We start from the raw sequence: 24,477 nt of genomic DNA on the forward strand, positions 1-24,477 counted from the left end.
TTGGCTGGTGGATTTAGCTCTTGTTCGTGCCTAATGAGCTGCTCGGCAGAAATTTCACAGCACATGGCAGCTGTGTGGCACATCTGTTGGAGATCCAGAAAAATCCGTTACACAAACATTCGTTGGGAAAGATTCGGCTTGGCATCAGTTCTGTGAAAAAGCCCTGGGAGTTTGAACTGAATGCAAACTTCATGGGCTGTGAGTTTAGTGAAATGTTAGGCTCATCTGTGGAATTATAATATCTGGTCCTGCTGTAAGCTGAGCTGTTCAAACCACATTTGAAGAGCTGTAATAAATTCTGGTCATTTAAAGAAAGGTAGTGTAAATGAGTGGAGAAGGAAATGGCAACCCACTCCAGTGTTCTTGCCTGGAGAATCCCAAGGACGGGGGAGCCTGATGGGCTGCTGTCTACGGGGTCGCACAGAGTTGGACACGACTGAAGTGACTTAGCAGCAGCAGCAGCAGCAGCAGTGAAAATGAGAGTTTGTTCCTAGGAAGGGAGTCAAGATGAATCTAGAAATCGTGACCTGGGAAATGGTTGAAAGTTCTGGAGGTGACAGATCTTCAGCTTAACCTGAAGAAGAGAAGGCTAAAGATGAAGATGGTCCTATCTTCAGATACTCAAGGGCTTGGCTAATGCAGCGCCTTATAAATGTAAATGTGAGAAATGTCTGATGAGTCAATAAATAGAGAAGAGAGTAGGTGTGTCTGTGTTTTCCACAGAAGAACAGAATGCATGATAAAATTATAGGGACAGAGGCACAATTTAAAATTGCAGGGACATCCTGGTGGCTCAGTGGATAAGAATCTGCTGCCAGTGCAGGGGACATGAGTTCCATCCCTGGTCTGGGAAGATCCCACATGCCTCGGAGCAACTAAGCCCATGTGCCACAGCCTCTGAGCCTGTGCTCTGCAACAAGAGAAGCCACCACAATGAGAAGCCCACGCTCACTGCAAGTAGAGAAAGCCTGTGCACAGCGATGCAGACCCAGTGCGGCCAAACATAAATAAAATATCAGATAAGTGAGAAAAGGAGGGGAAACAATTAAAAATGATAGTTTAAAAAATAAAATTGCATAAAAATAATTTGTAACAACCAGAGCTGTCTCAGGAGGGATGGGACATCTTGCCAGATTAGGAAGAACTGGAGAAGAGGCTGAATAACTCTCCATGAGGGAGTCACAGAAAGAATACCTACACACAGGAGCAGACCAGAGCCTTGAGACACAAGAGTAACATGGAAAGGCTAGAGCTTTGTGATTGGACACACCTGGGAGCATTTACACCTTGGCCACTTGGCTGTGTCAGCTGAGGTGAGACACCTACCCGCTCTATGCATTCATTTCTTCATCTGTTGAATGAAAATTATTAAACCCATGTTAAAGTGTTATTGCAAGAATTAACTGAGCTGCTGAATGTAAAGTCCCAGAAACATACTGGTCTCTGGATAGGGGTTCTTGACTTTGCTCAGATTAGGGGCACCCACAGGAGTAAGAGAAGGAGTTTTAGGAGTTACTGCAAAGAAGTCCCTAACGAAGGTCAGCAGCTATACTTAGCCACCTTTGCCACCTTTGTTCCGTCAGAGCTGACAAGGCCTGCACAGGCAGCTGCTCTCTATCTGTTGGTACATTTGCTGACTTTTAAAATGAGTCCCCAGGGTAAGTCACGGCCCTGGACATTGCCAGAGACAAGTTCTCACTAGGGTTGCATGGCCAACAGAGACAGTGTCTCTGGGGGAAAGAAAGTGGGTTTTGGCAACAGACAGAGGTTCAAATCCCAGCTTTCCACTGGGTCAAGTTACTTAACTTTCGTGAGCTGCATTTTTCTCATCTGAGGCAATACCTCTCTCCTGTGAGTGAGGGGCGAAACAGCATAGACGAAGGACTTGATCTTCTTTTCTCAGTGGGATCTTTTCGACAATCCAGGGAGGTAGAAAATGCAGCCTACGTTTATAAAAGAAATAAGATTCAGAGAGTTGAAGTGATTGCCTGAGGAACTAGCAGAACTGGTACTTGATACCATTCTTTTAACCCCAAGGCTCATCATCTTTTCCAAACTGTGGCTGAAATATTTGTTGGGGGTCTGCTGTGTGCCAGGTACAACGCTAAGGATTTCCCCTGTTAACTCATTGGCTGTTTTAGTGCCGCATGGACTCTTTGGAACATGCACAACGTAAACTTTCCTAGACCCCTGGGAAAAGTCCTTCTTAGTGGGACTGTGGTTCTTTTTGACTCCTGGCTTTGGGAGAGACCCTTATGGCACAGTGAGAGGGGAGGAAATACCTGTCCAGATAGTCCTATTAGCTCCTCAAGCACAGGGAACCCTCCTACAGTGTTGGTGGGAGTGTAAATTGGTGCAGCCTCTTTGGGAAAGAGAATGGAGGTTCCTCAAAAAACTGAAGTAGCTATGTGATCCAACAATCCTGTTCCTGGTCATATACTGAGACAAAACTGTAATTTAAAAAGATAGATGCACCCCTGTGTTCAGGGCAGCACTATTCACAGTAGTCAAGACATGGAAACCACCTAAATGTGCATCAAGAGATGAATGGATAAAGAAGACGTGATCCACACACACACAATGGAACACTACTCAGCCACAAAAAGAATGAAATGGTGCCATTTGCAGCAACACAGATGGATCTAGGATTATCGTGCTGAGTGAAGTCAGTCAGAAAGAGAAAGACAAATACTATATGATATCACTTATGTGTGGAATCTAAAATGTGGCACAAATGAGCTTATCCATGAAACAGAAACAGACTCACAGGCGTAGAGAACAGATTTGTGGTTGCCAAGGGGGCTGGGTCGGGGAGGGATGGATTGGGAGTTTGGGATTAGCAGATGCAAACTATTACATATATGGTGGATAAACAAGGTCCTACTCATAGCACAGGGAACTTATTCAGTATCCTGTAATAAACCATAATAAAGGATATGAAGAAGAATGTATATATGTATGTATAACTGAATCACTTTGCTGAACACCAGGAATGAATATAACACTGCAAATCACTGTGTTTCAATAAAGTAAATAAAAAAAAATTAGCTCCTTGACCATCACTGGAAGGACAGATGCTATAGGTCTTGAAGAGATAACACCTTCAGCTGTTTCACAGTCGTGCCAGAATGCACATCCTGGCGGTCGTCAGGTCTTCTCCAGCCCATAGACTTGTACTGTGGGGTTTCACAGACTTTTAAAGACGAATTCCTTGCATGTATTTAAATCAAGACTTTTCACATAAAAATGCGTAATATTAGAGCTTTGGTTTGTCTTGAGGGGTCTGGCAGTCTGGCAACCCTGACTGCACGTCGTTTTGTGTTCTCCAAGGCAACACTCCTCCAGCACCGCTTCCTTTAGGTAAACCGAGAACTCCCTCCATCATCGTTTGGACAATTTCACCCCGTTACTTTTTGCTACCGAGCAATTTAAACTAGTATGTAGTACCCTGGGCATCATTAATAATAATAAAACACCTAGGAGAATTGCCCCGACTTGTTTTCTGCTGACGATGTCTTCTTTTTTTCCCCCTAATCCCTAGTCTGTGATTGCAATGGGAAGTCCAGGCAATGCATCTTTGATCAGGAACTTCACAGACTGACAGGAAATGGATTCCGCTGCCTCCACTGCAGTGACAACACTGGTGGCATTCACTGTGAGAGGTGCAAGGAAGGGTTTTACCGACACAGGGACAGAGACCGCTGTTTGCCCTGCAACTGCAACTCCAAAGGTAGTCGGATAAAAGCGGGGAATGGAGGGGAGAGAATGGGGAGAGAGGGGGAGGGGAGAGAATGGAGGGAGGGAGGGAGGGGGAGGGGAGAGAAGGGGCGGGGGAGGGGCGAGAATGGGGGAGGGAGGGGGAGGGGAGAGAATGGGGAGAGAGGGGGAGGGAGAGAATGGAGGGAGGGAGGGAGGGGGAGGGGAGAGAAGGGGCGGGGGAGGGGCGAGAATGGGGGAGGGAGGGGGAGGGGAGAGAATGAGGAGGGAGGGGGAGGGGAGAGAATGGGAAAAGGGGGGGAGGGGAGAGAATATGGGGAGGGAGGGAGGGGAAGAGAGAGAATGGGGAAAGGGGGGGGAGAGAATGAGGAGGGAGGGGGAGGGGAGAGAATGGGGGGAGGGAGGGAGGGGGAGGGGAGAGAATGGGGAGAGAAGGGGAAGGGAGAGAATGGAGGGAAGGAGGGAGGGGGAGGGGAGAGAATGGGGGGAGGGAGGGAGGGGGAGGGGAGAGAACGGAGAGGGAGGAAGGGGAGGGGAGAGAATGGGAGGAGAGAGAGAGGGGAAAGGGAGAGAATGGGGGCAGGGGGAGGGGAGAGAATGTGGGGAGGGAGGGAGGGGGAGGGGAGACAATGGGGAGGGAGGGAAGCAGGGGAAAAGAGAGAGAGAGCAGACCAAGAGGCAGATGTTCAGTTTTCTTGAACAGACACTTCCCAGTTGGTCCGGTGGTTAAGACTCCACAGTACTCCCAATGCATGGGCACAGGTTCGATCCCTGGACTAGGAACTAAGGTACCCCATGGCACAGCCAAAAGTAAACAAACAGAACAGAAAAATATATTGCAAAACTAATTATTTCCTTTCAACATATGAACATATAATTATAAAAATAAAGCTTATTTAAAAATTTCTAGAACAACTGGGAATCTACTAGACACTGGTTTTTTTTCAGCAATTTCAATCTGAAAGGAAATATGTTTTCTCTAAGGCTGGGTTGTAGGAACCAGCTGTGGTCTTCAGGGCACATTAGTTGGAATTCCAGCCCCAAGAGAGGCACCCGATGACTTTTCCCAGCAGATGACACTCTTTGACCTGGAGAAGGAAATGGCTACCCACAAAGAAGCTTGTATTCTTCCAATGATAGTTCTTCATTTCCATAACTATCCCTTTGACCAGCCTCTCAAAAATAAGAGATTAGAAAGATTTGTTTCTGGTGCTATGCTGGGTGCTGGCAAGATAAAGTGAGATTGATAAAAGAGACAGACACAGAATAGGTAGATTAGAATCCTTCACAGGGTGGTGAGCAAGAGAAAATAGAACAATAAATAAGAAGATCTAGTAGGGTGGCTGGTTCATAGGACAGCCTGTTTTTGTTGTTCTTGTTTTAAATGTATCACCTACTGCTGTATTCTCAGAACTATAGGTAGTTTATGTGTACACAGATGCACGTGTCCTGCTGAGGTCATCATGACAAGTGAAAGCGTTAGTTGCTCAGTCGTGTCTGACCCTTTGCGACCCCATGGACTGTGGCCCGCCAGGCTCCTCTGTCCATGGGGATTCTCCAGGCAAGAATACTGGAATGGGTAGCCATTCCCTTCTCCAGGGACTCTTCCTAACCCAGGGATTGAACCGGGGTCTCCCTCATTGAGGCAGCTTCTTTACCATCATAGTCATGAGCAGACAGTAAAGACAAGTTAATAAAGATAAAGAGGAAGAGAGAGATAAATATTGGGGACTTAAAAAATTAAAAACAATAATTTTGGCCACACCATGTGGTACATGGGATCTTATTTTCCCAACCAGGGATTGAACCAGTGCCCCCTGTAGTGGAAGTGGGGCGTTCTAACCACTGACCACTCGGGAAGTCCCTGAAGTTGGGACTTTGTAAAGCTACCTTATTTGTCTATTGTCTTCCTTGGCATATCTATTTCTCTTTGCCAAAAAGTGTTTAATACTATAATGTGACCAATGTTAATTTACCAAAAAGGTATAGCCTTATGACTCAGTATAATTCTGTGGAGCCGATTCTTAGCAGCAGCTGAAAGAATCTAAAAATGGGCAGGCTTTGGCCCAGCCATGACTTGCAAGTAGCGTGTGTTGGGGAGCCTTCGAAAACTGGGGTGACCCCATGGTGATACAGACCCATACATCAGCAGTCATTCTCAGATTCACCAGACTTGCTGCTACCATATGGTTTGAGTCAGATTTGCTGAGTCTTGTGGGTTTGACTCAGCATCCCAGAATCTTTGGGGTTTAGTAATTCTTCCTCTGAACCAAAGAAAAATTAGAAGAAAAATGATTTCACTTTAATGGGCATTTAACCTCTCTGACAAGCCCATATCCCCTTAGGTGATGCGGCTTTGTTGTGAGTCACTAGAGTTGGGTCATCCCAGGAAAATAATCAGCGTGAATGTGATGAGAAATGCAATTGGCTCAGCTGGAAAGCCTGGCCTGAAGACAAGGCTATTAGTCTGGGAGTAGACAAGGAGCCTGCGTCGTGAAGCTAGATGGTGAAGAGGCTTTACCATGCCGTCTCTTCTTCTCCACTCTCGTTTGTTGCCACCCAGAAACAGTGAGCCTGGTTCTTTCCTTTCTTGGGGGAATAGACATCTTGGACTCCGGGTGAACAACCCAGTAGGAAGCAGTGGAACCCAGTGATGATTTATGTCTTGTATGATATTAATAGTTAACATGAATTACACGCTTACTCTGTGCCAGGCACTTTTCTAAACACTTTCATCCACTAATTAATTTAATCTTCACAAATAACCCTATGAAGACAGTGCTATTATTTTCATTTTACAGTGAGGTAGCAGAGGCTTAGAGAGGGAGGTGATGGGACTTGTCGAGGGCTGAGTCGCGCATTGGTGGCCGGGGCTGTCCCCACTGTGTGCCATCTCCGGCTACCTGTTGGCTGCACAGGTCACAAAATCAGTAGCAAGAATTTAATTCTCTGTGTGATTTCTCAGTTTCCCCATCAGCCAGAGGGTATTTTTCACTTTCAAAATATAACTTCCCAAGGGAATTTGTTGTATATTCAATTTCAAATGCAGAAGAATTCATCTTACCAAAAGCTTCCATTGTATGCATGGCAAATGCAGCCAACAGCATTTATAACCCCCAAAGTGGTCACAGATTTTGGATGTTACACCAGTTTCTTCTAAATATACCAACTAGACTTATTTTTAGGTGATGATTTTAGGGGCTCAGCAACAGGGCTGAATTATCCTCAGTTCTCGTAACCCTGATAGCTTTCTGCGGATACTTTGAAATTCACTGTGTGTTTGTGTTTTCCTCCCGTGATACTTAAATTCTTGAGATCTGTACAGACATTAATGATATTGGGTTTGTTCTCTTCATTTTATTTTTTAAAAATATGTACAAGCCATGCAGTGGATTACTCAGACTATAACATTTGAGTTATTGTTTTGAAACATGTCTTAGATAATACTTTAATTATTATTAAATACAGTGATTTAATCATAGTGCTATTTAAAAATGTAAGTGTCTATATGTTTTAAGCATTCTCAAAAGGAAGCAAGCTCTCTTAGTCATTTTAGAATATATTCCTGAGTCCTCTAATGCATATAGACAGGTAGCTACCTAAGTCCTGAAGTGCTTTTTGGGGACATACTTGAAATAAGAAGCTCTTCTTCATCTATCCTTTAGGCCCATTTGTTTACAATTCCTAAGAGTAGCTCATGATATAGGAATTGGGATAGGTGTTTTTATTTTAATGAGATACTTTGAAAACCCAGTGCTATTATTTTGGAAGTTTGGGAACATGAAATAAATCAATCCTGTTTATAGTAAGAGCCTGTACGTGTTTCCATGTCAACTTTCCAAGGCTTGAAGGAGGCCTAGAAGATTCAAGCACAAACTACTTTTGTGAGCACTTACTGTATGTGAGACATTGAGTTAGGTACTTCATTTATTTTAGTTCCCAGGTAGCTCAGTGGTAAAGGATTCACCTGCCAGTGCAGGAGACTCAAGTTCGATCCCTGAGTTGGGAAGATCCCCTGGAGAAGGAAATGGCAGTCCTCTCCAGTATTCTTACCTGGGAAATCCTATGGACAAGGGAGCCTGGCAGGTTACAGACCATGGACTAGTAAGAGTTGCTTCTGAAAAACTATTGTAGGGAGAGTTTTCTTAAATTGGACTTCCCTGGTAGCTCAGACGGTAAAGTGTCTGTCTACAATGCGGGAGACCTGGGGGAGAGTTTTCTTAAATTAAAAACATAATTTCCAGTAATTTGAATGGAGGAAAAAAACCATGTTTCTGGGTCCCAGATGTACTCATTTATGTTTAAATAATTAAATTGTATAAATTTAAACAGGAATTTACCTTCTTAGCTCCGTCTGCTGTGTGTCTCTAAACGCCAACCCCAGTGGCCTCTCCTTACTCTCATCTTAAGTGCTCTCTTGTCTTAGATATTGGAAACTATTCCACCTTCTTCCTCCCTTAATCTTCCTTGGAATTCTCCTCCCTTGGCTTCCACTATTCTGAGACTTCTCCCCACTCCAGTCACCCTTTCCCTTTGCTTAATCAGTGATATTCAATTTCCGCCCGAGGTGCCTTCCCCTCCTCTCTCTATCTGCTCCCGGTGTGAGCTGTCTGATCCTCTGAGTGCTCCCGATGATCCACAAATGGATTTGATATTTTATCAGCTCTTAATTCACCAATAAATATGGTGAACTAATATATATATATATATATATATATATATATAATGCTCAATTCAGTGTCTCACACAGAGCATAAAAGGTAGTTTCTGTTCTTATCACTGAGGGTCCTTTCAAGCCTTGCAAGGTTGACACGGAGACTCCTACAGACTCTAACTGTGAATGTAACTAGTTTATTTCATGTTCTACCTGCGGCTATAGACACAGAGCCAAACACCTTTATTGATTTGATTTGTATCTATAAGTGAATTAAAAGTTCACAGTCAAGTAAGAGATTAGGAGAAAGAAGGAACAACTGGTTAGTGTTCTGTTGGCTTTATAGATTATGAATAGCCTGGTTATCACGGTTCAGATATAGTATTATTTATAATACTGCCAGCCTTAGGGAAATTATCAAGTAGGTGAACCACATTCTACCTCATCTTTTGGCTTCCTCCTCCTTTCACAATAGCCATATCTTCCTTCCTGAGGGTTAATTAATGCAACAGACATCTAGGACTCTGCTTCGGGCACTGGGAATTCAGCAGGGAACACAAGCTGAGGGAGTTATCAGTAAGCAGGGATAAGGACTGAGGGAGCAGTGGGCTGAATACTATAGACATGAGAGTCAGAGAAGGTTTCTCTAGCGAAGTTAATCAAGACGTAAGCGCTGAGAATGGGCCAACTAGGGTGTGTTCTCAGGATAGAACATTCCAGGCTGAAGAAGCAGCAGGTGCAAATGCCCCGAGGAGGGAAGCAATCAGCATATTCCAGGAACAGGGAGGGGAGCTAGGATGCTGGACCTCAGTGAAGGAGCAGAAGATGAGGCAAGAGAGGTCGAGGCTTGTAGGTCATGGTACAGAGTTTGCACTTTATTCCACTCATAGCAGGGACCCATCAGAAGACCTAGACCCATCAGAAGACCTAAACAGACCAGTCATATGATTCAAACTCCATTGGAAAGGAGCACTTTGGCTTCTATAGAGAGAATGGAGTGTAGGGAGTCAAGGATGGAGGTAGGGGCCAGGTGAGAGAAGGAGGAAGCTTGAACTGGGGGTGGTTGAAGGGGAGGTGCTAAGGGTGGCTGGATTCCAGGATGGCACACTTTGTTATCCTGAGCATCTCTCACCTTTCAGCAACAGTCTGCGAGATCATTTTATAGATAATATCTATAAACAATTAATCATAGGAAAGTGCTCTAGTGCCCCAAACCAGGTAAGATGCACAGGGTCTTCACGCCTCACAAGAGGTGATGCTCCAAAGGTAAGAATTTCTACCACTCCAGGTAGGTAGAGATATTTTTGGTTAAGAGGCTTTTTCCTACTCTTGCAATCATACCATATGAGCACTGACCCTTGAAAAATGCTGTTTGCCTGCCAGAGATAAGGGAGAAGGTGGCTCACTTTTGCATCCTGTCTTTGTGGAGGCTCATGTGCTCATTCACAAATGTTCCTTCTTAAGATCTCAAGGATTTGACAAATGACTTAATGTTGAAACCAGAGCAGATATACAAATAATAATGCTTTCCGGAGTCATTTCTATTTCTTTCCCCAAAGAAGCCATCCTTGGCTGTCAGAATTTTCCCTAGTGGTGGATGCATATCCCAATGATGTGAAAGAATTGCCCAAGGCAGCAGGTCATGGTGATTCAGTTCAGTTCAGTTCATTTGCTCAGTCATGTCCAACTCTTTGTGACCCCATGGACTGCAGTGTGCCAGACCTCCCTGTCCATCACCAACTCCTGGAGTTTACCCAAACTCATGTCCATCGAGTCGGTGATGCCATCCAACCATCTCATCCTCTGCCGTGCCCTTCTCCTTCTGCCCTCAATCTTTCCCAGCATCAGGGTGTTTTCCAATGAGTCAGCTCTTTGCATCAGGTGGCCAAAGTATTGGAGTTTCAGCTTCAACATCAGTGCTTCCAATGAACACTCAGGACTGATCTCCTTTAGGAGATCATTACTTAGTATTTATTGAGCTCCCATACAGTGACGGTTGCCCTCTAATATCATATGAATGAAATAGTTCCTTTTCTTCTTTCCTTTCCCCTCCTTTGTGGTTATAGGTTCTCTTAGCCCTCGATGTGACAACACTGGACGGTGCAGCTGTAAGCCGGGTGTGGCAGGGGACAGGTGTGACCGCTGCTTGCCAGGCTTCCACACCCTCACCGATGCTGGGTGCACCCAAGACCGGGAGCTCCTGTAAGTGCCTGTGCCACCACCGCCGGTTCCACCGTGACTAGTGGCGATCGTATCAACATTAGGGACCACTTACATCTACTGAGTAACTGTGACTAAGTAACTGAGTCATGGAAACACTATTTTAAGAAAAATGCTTATTTTTTGGCTGCACCGAGTCTTAGTTGTGGTATATGAGATCTTACTTCCCTGACCAGGGATCAAACCCAGGCCTCCTGCATTGGGAGCTTAGAGTCTTAGCCACTGGACCACCAGGGAAGTCTTTTGGGGACTATGTGTGGGCTATCTCATTTAACCCTCACAATAACCCTAAAAACTCTGGATTAGTGTTATACTTGTGTTAAAGGTAAGAAACTTAAACCCTGAGAGGATAAATAAGGTGCCCAGTGTTGCGGGTGGACTTCATACTCAGGCTCAGAATGTTGTCTGTGGAGGCCATGCTCATCACCCTGACAACTACCCCTTCTATAGACGAACTAGGGCGGAAGTTAAGAGTCCTTTATGTTTTAACCTGGAACTTGTTTCAAATAAGTGAATTTAGAGTAGGAGAACTTCCTGCATAATTTGAATCTCCTTTAGCTTGAAGCATTCTCTAGTCCTCCTCAACTTACTTTTCTGGAAAAAGGTGAAGCATACCTTGTAAGTCATATGGCCAGCCTGCAGTGGTACAGAGCCAGCAAGGTGCTGGGCTGGCTTTGGGGAGGAGCAGCTTGGCAGCGAAGCCATGGGCTAGAAGGCTGCCCGCAGAGAAACCGCTTCCTCATCACCCATGATTCCAACCCCTTGTCCATCGAGACCCACCCGCCAGCCTTGCCTGCGCCATCCTTGTTACCACCATCCCCGGTTCTCTTCCCCTCCCAGCCTTCCCTGACCCCTCCTAGGCCCTGTCTCCCTTGGTAATCCTTGTAAACTATGAAGTAGATGACATCATGGCTCTGCTCCAAACCTCCATTAGCTCCTTTCCCACCTAGAATGAGATCGAAACTTCCGATCTAGGCAGCTAGAGCCTCCAAGACCCTCCTGCCCTCTCCATTTGCCACCTAAGGCTTCTACTCCATTTCTCACCCCCTCCCAGGCTTCCTTTCCTTCTTCAAAGGAGCCGAGTGTGTGTGACCTTGGCCTTGGCCTGGAGTCCTCTTCCCTCCCACAGAGCCACACAGAGCTTCACGGGTTCCATCCCCACCTTGTCCGTCCCCTCTCAGAGGCCTTCCGGACCAGTCCCCACCGCTCTGTGCTGACTCTGTTGTTTTACAGTCTCTTACTTTCTGTGTGTATCTGTCTGTCTCTCGCACTAGAATGGAAGCCTGGTTTGGCTTTGTCGTGTTCACTGCTGCGGGGAGAGGCCCGTGAGCATTCCAGCTCGGCTGCAGCTGCAGTTGCGCTTTCTTGCCATTGCTGTTCATGTATCTGCCCTCCCTTGAGACTCCTAGAGAGCAGGACTGTTTCCTATTTTTCACTATCCCCAGTGCTTAGCAACCAGTAGATGCTGAATATGTCTTTCTCAGAGGGTCCAGATAATAGTGTGGAGGGGCCAGGATAGGGAGGAGACCGTGGCAGCTGAAAGATGGAGATTGGAAAATAAATCTTCAGGAAGCCCAATAGGACTTGGCACTGATTAGATGAGAAATGTGAAGGAGGAGGAGTCAGAGGCAGGTTTGGGCAGGCTCTGATGGGGTCATGGGGCAGCCAGGAGGAGCAGGTCAGTAGGGAAGAGAACAAACTTGGTGTTAGATGCATGAGATAAGTACATATGCTTATGGGGCAAGCTCGGTGATAGAGACCAGGGCTTTGGTTAGTCAGAGACCAGTCATCAAAGAGCTAGTCTGCACAAGACAAGGAGATTGTGCCAAAATTAAATAATGAAAATACTGATTTTTTTCATTGAGGAAAGTCTTGCAACCAGAAAAAAATATCAGTGAAACGGATAGCAATTTCACTCCTAGATATACATTCGAGAGATATGAAAACATATGTATCTGCACAAAAACTCGTATGCAAATTTTCACATTCATGTATACAAATTATCTACTATGAATAATTAGCATTATTCATAATAGTTAAAAAGTAGAAACCCAAATGTGCATTCTGATGAGTGGATGAACAAAATGTAGTATATTCATGTGATGGGATTTTATTCAGCCATGCAAAGAATGAACTACTGATACATGATGCAGCATGGATGGATCTTGAAGACATACTAAGTGAAAGAATCAAAACACAAAAGGCCACATGTTGTACAATTCCATTTATAGGGAGCCTTCAGAACAGGCAAATCTCCAGAGCCAAAAAGTTGGTTGCTGGTTGCCTGGGATTTGGGGGAAGGTGATGAGGAGGATCCTAAAGGACACAGGCTTTCTATGTAGAGTGATAAAAATGTTCCAAAGTTGGTTGTGGTGCTGTTTGCATAACTCTGAGGATCAATTAAAACCCAATGAGTTGTATACTTTAAATAATGAATTGCAGGGTATGAATTATATGTGAAATAGAAGTGCTACCAGAAGGAAGAACTAAATGAATAAGAAGCAAATAGGTAGAATCAACCGTGATGAAAGCAGACACCACTGGATTAAACAATAGAGAAACAAATGATAAAAAAATTTTAAGTCAACTGACGCAAACAGTCAACCAAACTAAACAGTTTCATGATGAGTTTGGTTTACATTCTGAGGCAAACCCCTCCTCTCTCTAGAAGTGGGTAGTAAACAGTTCTTGGACTGGCTCCAGCCACGGACCACACTTTGAGTACACTAGTAGCCTGGACAGATGAATTCTTAAAGGCTCTGAGAGAGATTAGCATGGACAAGAATAGCTAAGAGAGGCCTCATTGAAGATGAAAGATTGACTCAAGTTGGTGACATTTGTTTATGAGCGCCTGATCTTCATGTGTGTAGTTCAGAGCATTTGGAAACACAGCTCTAATTTTATTTTTCTTCTTTCCAGAGACTCCAAGTGTGACTGTGATCCAGCCGGCATCGCGGGGCCCTGTGACACGGGCCGCTGTGTCTGCAAGCCAGCTGTCACGGGAGAGCGCTGTGATAGGTCTGTGTGAACTGTGGCCCTCTGGACACAGCAGGAGGTCCCCTGACAACCAGCATGAGTGCGGTTCATGGAAAAGGGACACTTAACCAATGTTGATGACCTTCTTCCTGCTCCCTGGCCTCAGAAACTAGACCTTATTATTATTAGTTTTTTTAATTTATCTTTTTGGCCACACTGCACAGCATGTGTGATTTTAGTTCCTTCACCAGGGATGGAACTCGAGCCTCCTACGTTGGAAGTACAGAGTCTTAACCACTGGGAAGTCCTGCAAAAACTAGGCTTTAAAAAAAAAATACAAACAAAGGATTTCCCTGGTAGTCCAGTGGTTAAGACTCCATGCTCCCAATTCAAAGGGCCCAGGTTCGGTCCCTGGTCAGGAAACTAGATCCCACATGTCACACAGCTAAGAGTTTACATTGCCAAAATGAAGATGAAGATCCCACATGCCACAGCTAAGACCCAGTGCAGTCAACTAAATAAATAAATAATTTTTAAAAAATACAAGCAAGGCCCCAAATCTCACTAGACTCCACACTTTTGCTCTGGGTGCCTTCTCTGTGTATGCTGTGACGGGGCCCTGGGGAGTCCCTGGCCAGCTGGCTCTCAGTCCCAGGTGCTCTGTACAAGGTATGCAGGGATGAAGCCTCATGACTCAGTCCCAGGGAAGGCCTGGCCTAAGTAAACATGTTGGGAAAATCTTAGTCAGTGGAAATACTGCAGCATATGGCCATAAATAACCATTGTGTGCAGACGAGGACCTGCCCAGGGATGGGATGGTGATTATGTGCACACACACGAACTGGGGGAGGATGTCAGAGCCACGTTGGGGCAGGTGGTACAGTGAGGCCGATCTGCCCCCAGTTGCTGCTGCAGGAAATTCCTTAAATACAAACTGAGCCTGGACTTAAAATTCTTCGCTCCCCTGAGACTGTTGTAAGCAGAGGGCTGTGAGGTGGGCCCCAGAGGTAAAACCTTCCCCCATATTTCCTTCAAAGAAAGAAAGCAGTTCTTTGGCATGTGGCCAATCACTTATACCTGGGCAGAGGCAATGCCAGGTACATTCCTGGCTTGTGTTTTCAGCCAGTTCTTTACTACTGGGGTGGGGGTGGTGAAACATAGCTTAAGTGATACAAGAGGAGTCATTTTCTGAAAACCTTTTAAATTTCAAAATAGAACAGAGAAATAGAAAGTCTCATAAAACAAATGTTGTCAGCCGCACTAATTATATGAAGTTCAGTTCAGTTCAGCCACTCAGCCGTGTGCTACTCTTTGCGACCCCATGGACTACAGCATGCCTGGCCTCCCTGTCCATCACCAACTCCTGGAGTTTACTCAAACTCATGTCCATTGAGTCGGTGATGCCATCCAACCATCTTATCCTCTGCTGTCCCCTTCTCCTGCTTTCAATCTTTCCCAACATCAGGGTCTTTTCCAATGAGTCAGTTCTTCGCATTCAGTTCCAGTTTAGTCACTCAGTCCTGCCCAACTCTTTGCAACCCCATGAATTGCAGCACGCCAGGCCTCCCTGTCCATCATCAACTCCCAGAGTCTATCCAAACCCATGTTCATTGAGTCAGTGATGCCGTCCAACCATCTCATCCTCTGTCATCCCCTTTTCCTCCTGCCCTCAATCTTTCCCAGCATCAGGGTCTTTTCAAATGAGTCAGCTCTTTGCATCAGGTGGCCAAAGTATTGGAGTTTCAGCTTCAACATCAGTCCTTCCAATGAATACCCAGGACTGATCTCCTTTAGGATGAACTGGTTGGATCTCCATGAGTCCAAGGGACTCTCAAGAGTCTTCTCCAACACCATAGTTCAAAAGCATCAATTCTTCTGCACTCAGCTTTCTTTATAGTCCAACTCTCACATCCATACATGACTGACTACTGGAAAAACCATAGCCTTGACTAGACGGACTTTTGTTGACAAGGTAAAGTCTCTGCTTTTCAATATGCTGTCTAGGTTGGTCATAACTTTCCTTCCAAGGAACAAGCATCTTTTAATTTCATGGCTGCGGTCACCATCTGCAGTGATTGAAGCCCTAAAAAATAAAGTCAGCCACTGTTTCCACTGTTTCCCCGTCTATTTCCCATGAAGTGATGGGACCAGATGCCATAATCTTCGTTTTCTGAATGTTGAGCTTTAAGCCAACTTTTTCACTCTCCTCTTTCACTTTCATCAAGAGGCTCTTTGGTTCTTCTTTGCTTTCTGCCATAAGGGTGGTATCATCTGCATATCTGAGGTTATTGATATTTCTCCCAGCAATCGATTCCAGCTTGTGTTTCATCCAGCCCAGAGTTTCTCATGATGTACTCTGCATATAAGTTAAATAAGCAGGGTGACAATATACAACCTTGACGTACTCCTTTTCCTTTTTGGAACCAGTCTGTTGCATGTCCAGTTCTAACTGTTGCTTCCTGACCTGCATACAGATTTCTCAAGAGGCAGGTCAGGTGGTCTGATACTCCCATCTCTTTAAGAATTTTCCAGAGTTTGTTGTGGTCTACACAGTCAAAGGCTTTGACATAGTCAATAAAGCAGAAGTAGATGTTTTTCTGCAACTCTCTTGCTTTTTTTATGAAATTGGCCTTTGCTAAAAATGTACCAGCCCCACAATATCCTCCCTCCTTCCTGGAAGTGACCACCATTCTTCACAATTTATCTCCCAAGTACATCCTTAAGCACTGTGTGTTTAGCTTTGCTGACGCCCCTCCCTTCCCTTCCCTTCCTTCATCATTCCTTCTTCACCCTTTCTCCGACTCACCTCTTCCTTTCCTTCTCCCTGCCCCTTCCTTCTTTCCTTGTTTTTTAATCTCTTTTAATCTGCAGTTTTCCTCCACAGAAACCATAATGAGTTTTTAAACCCTTGATCTATAGAGGAAAAAAAGATATTTATTTACTGCTGTTTTATGTAGCATCTACAGTTCACAGCTAGCCTGCCTTTCTGATTTTGCACAATGAAAGTGAAGTGAAAGTGAAAGTCGCTCAGTCATGTCCAACTCTTTGTGACCCCATGGACTATACAGTGCACGGAATTCTCCAGGCCAGAATACTAGTTTGGGTAGCCTTTCTCTTCTCCAGGGGATTTTCCCAATCCAGGGGCATTTGCCTGTCTTTTGCTGGCCCCCACTTCCCACCCTATTACCGCCTTTAAACACTTGCTCTAGGACTGGGCCAACTCTGCACAGCCCTACCTGACCTCTCCCCATCTTGCCCACTGAATTCCTTACCAAGGATGGGAAAAATCACCGTTTCCAGACCATCACGCCCAATGTGTTGCTGCTCTGCTAGAGCAAGAGAAAGTGAATATTCTTCTTGCTATCTTAATGGGGGCCTGTGATTGTCCATCAGGAGGTCTGGGAGTGAGAGTGGCATGTGCAACTGAGTATTTCTCACCTTTGGGAATTAAGGGCTGGGTGGGAGAGAAAGTAGAAACGATCAGTCACCGTATTCTCTGTGGGGATGAGAAATAGCCTATAGTATTGTCCCAATTTCTAAAATGCCCCTGCAGGTGCCGACCAGGTTACTATCACCTGGATGGGAGAAACCCTGAGGGCTGCACCCAGTGTTTTTGCTACGGGCATTCAGCCAGCTGCCAAAGCTCCGGAGACTACAGTGTCCATAAAATCATATCTACCTTCCATCAAGGTAAAGCATTCTGTTTTCTAGGTGTTTTGCTTTTATTTACTGCTGTATAGGGCTTTGTGCTTGTAGACTTCTGTCCGCAGGATGGGATCCTTGAGTCATCTTTAACAGGATGACTCTCTTCTAGCTTTAAATGTACATTATTTTGTCAGGCAATAAGAAAGAGCCTTGTGTCTTGGAAAAGTTGTATCTGAACAGTTTACTCGGACCAGCTTATGAATGACTTATAAAAATAACTAAAAAGAGAACAGATTTTCAACTTCCTGCATTTCCTATTAATGTACTTTAAAACCACAAAAGAATCATTGGATTGAGGGGCTTAACACAAGTCTTGGAATGGAATTCACATTCACTAATATTATTTCTTTCATGTATGCCAAATGAGTTAATTTATGTGAAATTAGTTACCAAGCTACAAAGCACTCTAAAAATATGGGAGATTAATATGATCTCAACTCTGAGTTTCTCTCTGGACATACTGGACCCTCTTACCTCACTAAGGCCAGACCGTGTTTATGTAAATGAAATGAAAATGCAAATTACAGGCAGATGAAAACATGTTCTCTTATTCCAAGAGTCAGACTCAAAGACAAGAAGTTAAAGCAGGTGTGAACAGGAGTAGGTGAAGGTGAAAACCAAGTAGAGAGGCGCGTAGGGAATTCTGAGGATGGTGCACGAATGTGGAAATACAAAGAAAACCCACTTGTTACTCATTGCTAGTGAGTAGCAATCAAGTCTTGCCTTGTTTAACTCAACAGATGATAAGGTTTGTTCTAATGAAGAGTGGTTTTACTTATGTTCCAGATGTTGATGGCTGGAAGGCTGTCCAGAGAAATGGGTTTCCTGCAAAGCTCCAGTGGTCACAGCGCCACCAAGATGTGTTTAGCTCCGCACGACGATCAGACCCTGTCTATTTTGTGGCTCCTGGTACGTGTGGTGTTTTTCCTGTAGATGTCAATTTAGAAGACTAGGAAGTCAGGATAGAAGAATGGGGTTAGAAAACATGAAAATCTTATCACTTAGTGTCCAGGGCAGTAGCATCTCCAGAAGACAATTGGGGCTTCAGTCCTATTGGCAAAGTCACGGCCCAATAGGGTAGAACTGGGTGTCCAGGTGGTCAGATCCCAGTGCAGGTTCCTGCTTCAGTCAAATGGCAAATTTCTAAGTTTCCCACCAAGACAAGAAATAAGGACTGGGGTCAAATCTGTGGATCTATCAGGAAGCTGATGGAAAGGTGAAGACAAAGCATTTCTCAAAGCTTTAAACCAATTGTAAATTTTAAAAATATAAAAATCAGAAAAGTTGGATGGAAAAGCTCTGGTTAAAACTTTTTTTAGATTTCTTTTTTTTTCATGTGGCTCGTTTTAAAGTCTTTATTGAATTTAGTACAATATTCCTTCTGTGTTATGTTTTAGCTTTCAATGGCACCCCACTCCAGTACTCTTGCCTGGAAAATCCCATGGATGGAGGAGCCTGGTAGGCTGCAGTCCATGGGATCGCTAAGAGTCGGACACGGCTGAGCGACTTCACTTTCACTTTTCACTTTCATGCATTGGAGAAGGAAATGGCAACCCACTCCAGTGTTCTTGCCTGGAGAATCCCAGGGACGGTGGAGCCTGGTGGGCTGCCGTCTATGGGGTCGCACAGAGTTGGACACGACCAAAGTGACTTAGCAGCAGCAGACCATGAGATTATGTGGGATCTTAGTTCCCTGATCAGGGATTGAACCCACACCCCGTGTATTGGAAGGCAAAGTCTTAACCACTGGACCGCCAAGGAAGTCCTTCTGGCTAGAATTTCTAGTTCATATTCTTAGCTAATATGTGATTCCTGGGCAAGGTGGCCTCTTAACTTTTCCAAACTTTAATTCCCTCAGCTATTAAGTGGGAAGAATAATGACTAACTCCAAGAATTATTGCCATCAAATGTGATGATGTTTGTGCAAGTATTCTATAAACTAGAAAGCACTATGTAACAGATGGTACTATTGCTGATAGACCTGGGAATCTCTACATATTGGTCTGTCATAAGGGCCAACAAAGTTCCGTCTAGTCAAAGCTATGGTTTTTCCAGTAGTCATGTATGGATGTGAGAGTTGGACTCTAAAGAAAGCTGAGTGCCGAAGAAGCTTTTGAACTGTGGTGTTGGAGAGGACTCTTGAGAGTCCCTTGGACTGCAAGGAGATCCAACCAGTCCACCCTAAAGGAAATCAGTCCTGAATATTCATTGGAAGGACTGATGCTGAAGCTGAAACTCCAATACTTTGGCCACCTGATGGGAAGAGCTGACTCATTTGAAAAGACCCTGATGCTGGAGAAGATTGAAGGTGGGAGGAGAAGGGGATGACAGAGGATGAGATGGTTGGATGGCATGATCGACTCAATGGACATGAGTTTGAGCAAGCTCCAGGAGTTGGTGATGGATGGGGAAGCCTGATGTGCTGCAGTCCATGCGGTTGCAAAGAGTCAGACATGACTGAGCGACCGAACTGAACTGATAAGGGCCATGCTGTGAATCATGTAATAGATGGAATTGTCTTATAATGAGGCCCTTTTAGCATTTCATTAACTAACCCTTCTTCATAGTCAATAGCAGTATGGCCATGTCCAGTGCCATGAACTGGCTCTTCTCAAAGAGTAGTTTGTGGGGAGTGATGGGTGAATAATACAGAACTCCAAGAGAAACTGCCAACATCCATGCAAACCTGCTCACTCCTTTTCTTCTCTAGTCCCCCAGCTGATCCTAGTCTTTTTGATCTGTTTCACAGCCAAATTTCTTGGGAATCAACAGGTGAGCTATGGGCAGAGCCTGTCTTTTGACTACCGTGTGGACAGGGGAGGCAGACACCCATCTGCCCATGACGTGATTCTGGAAGGTGCTGGTCTACAGATCACAGCTCCCTTGATGCCACGTGACAAGACACTGCCTTGTGGGATCACCAAGACTTACACGTTCAGGTAAAGAGAGAGACTACAAGTGAGTCAAATAGAGCAAACGGTGATTGAAGTCTGATTCCTTTGTTTATTCATTCAATGATCATTCATTTATTCAACAAGCGTTTCTGAGCATCTTTATGGACCAAATATGGTGTTATGTGCTGAGACAGGTCATGATTGCTGCCCACAAGCCCCTGACAGGCTAACGGGGGAGAAAAATAAACTGATCATTACAGTGCAGCTTGTAAGAGACAAAGTGGACACCAGTGTTTTGAATACATGCAGGAGGCATCAGTAACTCGCATTGGAGTGATGATCTAGGAAAGCTTACTGAGAAGATGTGACAATGAAGAGTAGCTTTCTAAGGAAAGAAAAGGAGTGAAGGTTACCATGGCAGAAAAAGTATGTTTGAGGAAGTTTTGTACATTTAGGAAATTCTAAGTGATTCGGCATGAGTGGAACATGGAATGGGGGAGAGGTATATAGTGAGAAGTGAGGTCAGAGAAGAGGCAGAGGTGAGGTCATGGATGGTCCTGTGTGTGTCTAAGGAAGTTACATGTTATCCTGTGAAATGGGAGATTTTTTGAAGTATGATTGACCTACAACACTATGTTAGTTCCAGGTCCATAACATAGTGATTCAATCTTTCTATACGTTACAAAATGATCACAACAATTCTAGTTACCACCTTGCCCTATACAGTGTTAGTAGATTCTTGACTGTATTTCCCAGGCTACACATTTCATCCTTGTGGTTCATTTATTTTATAACTGGAAGTTTTTACCTTTTAATCTCTCTCACCGTTCACTCACCCCCACACCCTCCCTTCTTATGACTCTGTTTTTGTTTCATTATGTTTGTTTGTTTCTTAGATTTTACATGTAAATGAAATCATATGACGTTTGTCTTTCTGTCTGAATTCTTTCACTTAGCATAACACCCTCTAGGTCCATCCATGTGGCTGCATATGGCAAGAATTCATTCTTTTTATGGCTGAGTAATATTCCATCATACACACACACACACTCCACATCTTCCGTATCTGCTATTGATGGACATTTTCCATATCTTGGCTATTGTGAATAATGTTGTAGTGAACATATAGGTGTGTTTCTCTTTGAATTGGTGTTCTTGTTTCTTTCAGAAGAATACCCAGAAGTGGACTTGCTGGATCGTATAGTAGTTCTACTTTTAATCTTTTTGAGGAACCTCCACACTGGTTTCCATAGCCCCTGAGCCAATTTACATCCCCACCAACAGTGCACAAACATTCCCTTTTCTCCACATCCTTGCCAACACTTGTTATTTGTTGTCTTTTTGATAATAGCCATTCTGACAGGTGTGGGATGATATCCCATCGTGGTTTTGGTTTGCATTTCTTTGATGATTAGTGATGTTGAGCATCTTTTCATGTGCCTGTCGCCCATCTGTATTCCTTCTTTGGAAAACTGTTTATTTAGGTCCTCTGCCCATATTTTAATTGGGCTGTTTATTTTTTTGATGTTGAGTTGTGTAACTTATTTGTATATTTTGGATAATAATCCCTTATCAAGTACATCATTTGCAAATATTTCTCTCTAGTACAGGAATTTTGAATGGTGGGTACAGAGTGTTCAGGGGAGGGGATGTGCCTATCACATGCTTAATAGTGTATCAGAGGCTGAGAATTCAAGATGAAGAAACAGGGTCTTTGTCTTCCAAGAGCTCTTGTCTTGTAGAGTATGTTATTATTTGTGCAAACATAATACAGTATAAAGTCACTTCAGTGGTGGTGCATGCTCATGGGGACTTGGGAGGAAAGGAAGGAGTGACTTAGTTCTGTCTGAAGAAGTCAGGAAAAGCTTCACTAGGAGAACTGTGTGGATTGAGAACAGAAATAAGCACCAGGCTTTGCCAGGGACAAATCAGGACAACCTGCACATGTGAGTATATGTGGGAATGCACAGGTATAGTATAGGGCATTGGTGAGCAGTAGTTACGGCCGGAACACAGCTAGTACAGGGCAGATGGGCAGATAAAGTTAAAAGGGCTGGGAAAAGACCCAGCATGGTGGTTCTTGGATGTCATGTCCAGGTGCTGAGATCTGGCCCATGCCTGCAAGATGATGGAAATCTACTGAGAGATTAGAAGTAGAGGAGCGACATGATCAGATGTGAAGGCTGGGTGCAAATCCTGTGTGGAGGACAGTTTGGGTAGAGTCTTTAACTGAACCATTGGATCACATTCACAGTGGTTCAGATGAAGGTTGTTGGGGGCCTACCCCAGGGTAGAACTAAAGGCAATAATGTATAGAAGACCCACAACACACACTGTGTTCTTAAATAACCAACTGCAGCTTATTCTGATGCACACACTTAGCTCTCCATGCTGGAACACCCATTCCCACATTCTCAGCTTGGTGAACTACTCTTTGAGATTCAGCTTACAGGTTTTCCCTTTGTATTTGCCTTCTCAGAACCCCAGGTAAAGTTACAGTCCATCGTGAATTTCTGCGGCGTGCTGTTCACGCACCTGTTATAGCACTCTCTGCATTGTTTCATAATTACACGTTTACCCACCACCTTGGGTAGACATTGATCACCTCACTCTACTTGTCTTTGTATTCTCTGTCCTAATACAGCTTCTAGCTCAAAACAAGTGCACAGTAAATACTTATTTCATGAATCAGTGGATGAGGCAAAAGGGTTAGGGTTGTTCCTGGAAGAGCTATTCCAGTAAAAACCAAAAAACATTAAAATGAAAAAATAGTACAGGGGCTGGTGATGTGATACACTGAGGCAGCATGATGCCAAAACTAAGAAGTATTAGATGTGGACAGTGTGAAAGGTGGACACTGACTTGTGAGAAGAGGAGGTGAAACATGCTCAGATAGCAAATCATTTAAACAACAAAACCAAACATGAATGACAGCTCTTAAAAATCAGAGCTTCTGGACTCAGAGATGTTCCTGCTATTAGGTTTCGTGTGACCAAGAATAGAAAGTGGTCTCTGAGGACTTGGACCCACACTGGATGCCGTAACCCCTGGAGTTCAGCTTCCTACACTCCATCACATCCTGTGGGGCTTGCATTGCCCACGGAGTGGGAAAGCTCCAGGCTTGTGCCTACAGGGATATGGCTCCCTGTCCTTTATCCCCCTCTAAGCAGGGCTGTGAAGGGGCCTAGTTGTTCCTGCACTCTCGGGCATAATTGAATCAGGTATACACATTATAAGATTTGATAAGAGTTGGATTTTTCACCTTTTGGTTTTAAATCATGCAGATTAAATGAACATCCAAGCAGTAATTGGAGACCCCAGCTGAGTTACTTTGAGTATCGGAGGTTACTGCGGAACCTCACAGCCCTGAGGATCCGAGCTACCTACGGAGAATACAGTAAGTGACTAAAAGAAAGGAATTCCTCCCTTCTTAGGCTTTCGTTTAACTTGCTTCAGCTCTCTAACTTGGTGACAGTCTCCAAACAAGTAGACAAACTATGATGGTTTTGATGTAGAATCTCTGATTGGGTCTACATTTTTACATTGTACAAGACATTGTTAACACATTACTGACCAGAGATGTATTAATACATCTTTTGTTACCCAAACGTTATTGACCAGAGTATTTCAATATAACAAATCACCAACCAAAACTATTAGTTTCTGCAAAAATCCCCTGGTCAATAAAGAGTTAAGAAAGAGTAGTTTGTGGAAAGAGTTCACATCAATGAAGAATAAATGATGCTGCCTTGCTAAAGAGTCTCTGACTTTAGATTGAAGCCGATTACTTGGAAGGTAACCTACAGCAAAAGGGCATGTTCCCTTAGCTCAGAAGTTGCATCTACAACCCTGTTCTTTTTATTTCTTGAGTAGTTTCCCTTTGGGATTATTCTCGGTGCTACCATGTTTGGACATCACCGTGTATTTTGTAAATTCCCATTATTGAACTTTCTACATACTATGTACTATGTTGGGTTCTCCTTATCGCGGTTGGAATTATTTAAATGGATGCATGGCTAACATGCACCATTTCCATGTCACTGATACAGTGAATAAAGTGGAAAGTGGAAAAGGTGTTTGCTCACAATTTATTGAATCTTTACTATGTGCCAGGCGCACTACAATACATGCATTGTCTCATTTAATTTCATGACAACATGGGAGGTAGATACCTCTGTCATTTCTCTTCTGTAGCTGAGGAAACACAGTCAGAGGTGTTGTGTGACTTGTCCAATTCACAGAGCTAGAGAGGATCAAGCCAGAATTCAAATCCTGATTTTTCTGACACCAGAACCGGTGCACTCAGCGATG

The 24,477-nt window shown here is 44.2% G+C and overlaps 1 protein-coding gene across 1 annotated transcript in view; it reads left to right on the forward strand.

Moving 5' to 3' along the window:
• The window catches only part of LAMC2 (laminin subunit gamma 2), a 67,342-nt gene that overhangs the window by 18,452 nt on the left and 24,413 nt on the right, over positions 1–24,477 (forward strand). Inside the window, exons 2-8 of the mRNA XM_055583657.1 lie at positions 3,542–3,730; positions 10,438–10,573; positions 13,511–13,609; positions 17,121–17,257; positions 18,059–18,181; positions 20,022–20,211; positions 23,451–23,563. Of these exons, the coding sequence (XP_055439632.1) occupies positions 3,542–3,730; positions 10,438–10,573; positions 13,511–13,609; positions 17,121–17,257; positions 18,059–18,181; positions 20,022–20,211; positions 23,451–23,563 (987 nt within the window). The remainder of the gene's footprint in view (positions 1–3,541; positions 3,731–10,437; positions 10,574–13,510; positions 13,610–17,120; positions 17,258–18,058; positions 18,182–20,021; positions 20,212–23,450; positions 23,564–24,477) is intronic.

This window comes from Bubalus kerabau, chromosome 5, assembly GCF_029407905.1.
Source record: "Bubalus kerabau isolate K-KA32 ecotype Philippines breed swamp buffalo chromosome 5, PCC_UOA_SB_1v2, whole genome shotgun sequence".
Taxonomy (NCBI): Eukaryota; Metazoa; Chordata; class Mammalia; order Artiodactyla; family Bovidae; genus Bubalus; species Bubalus kerabau.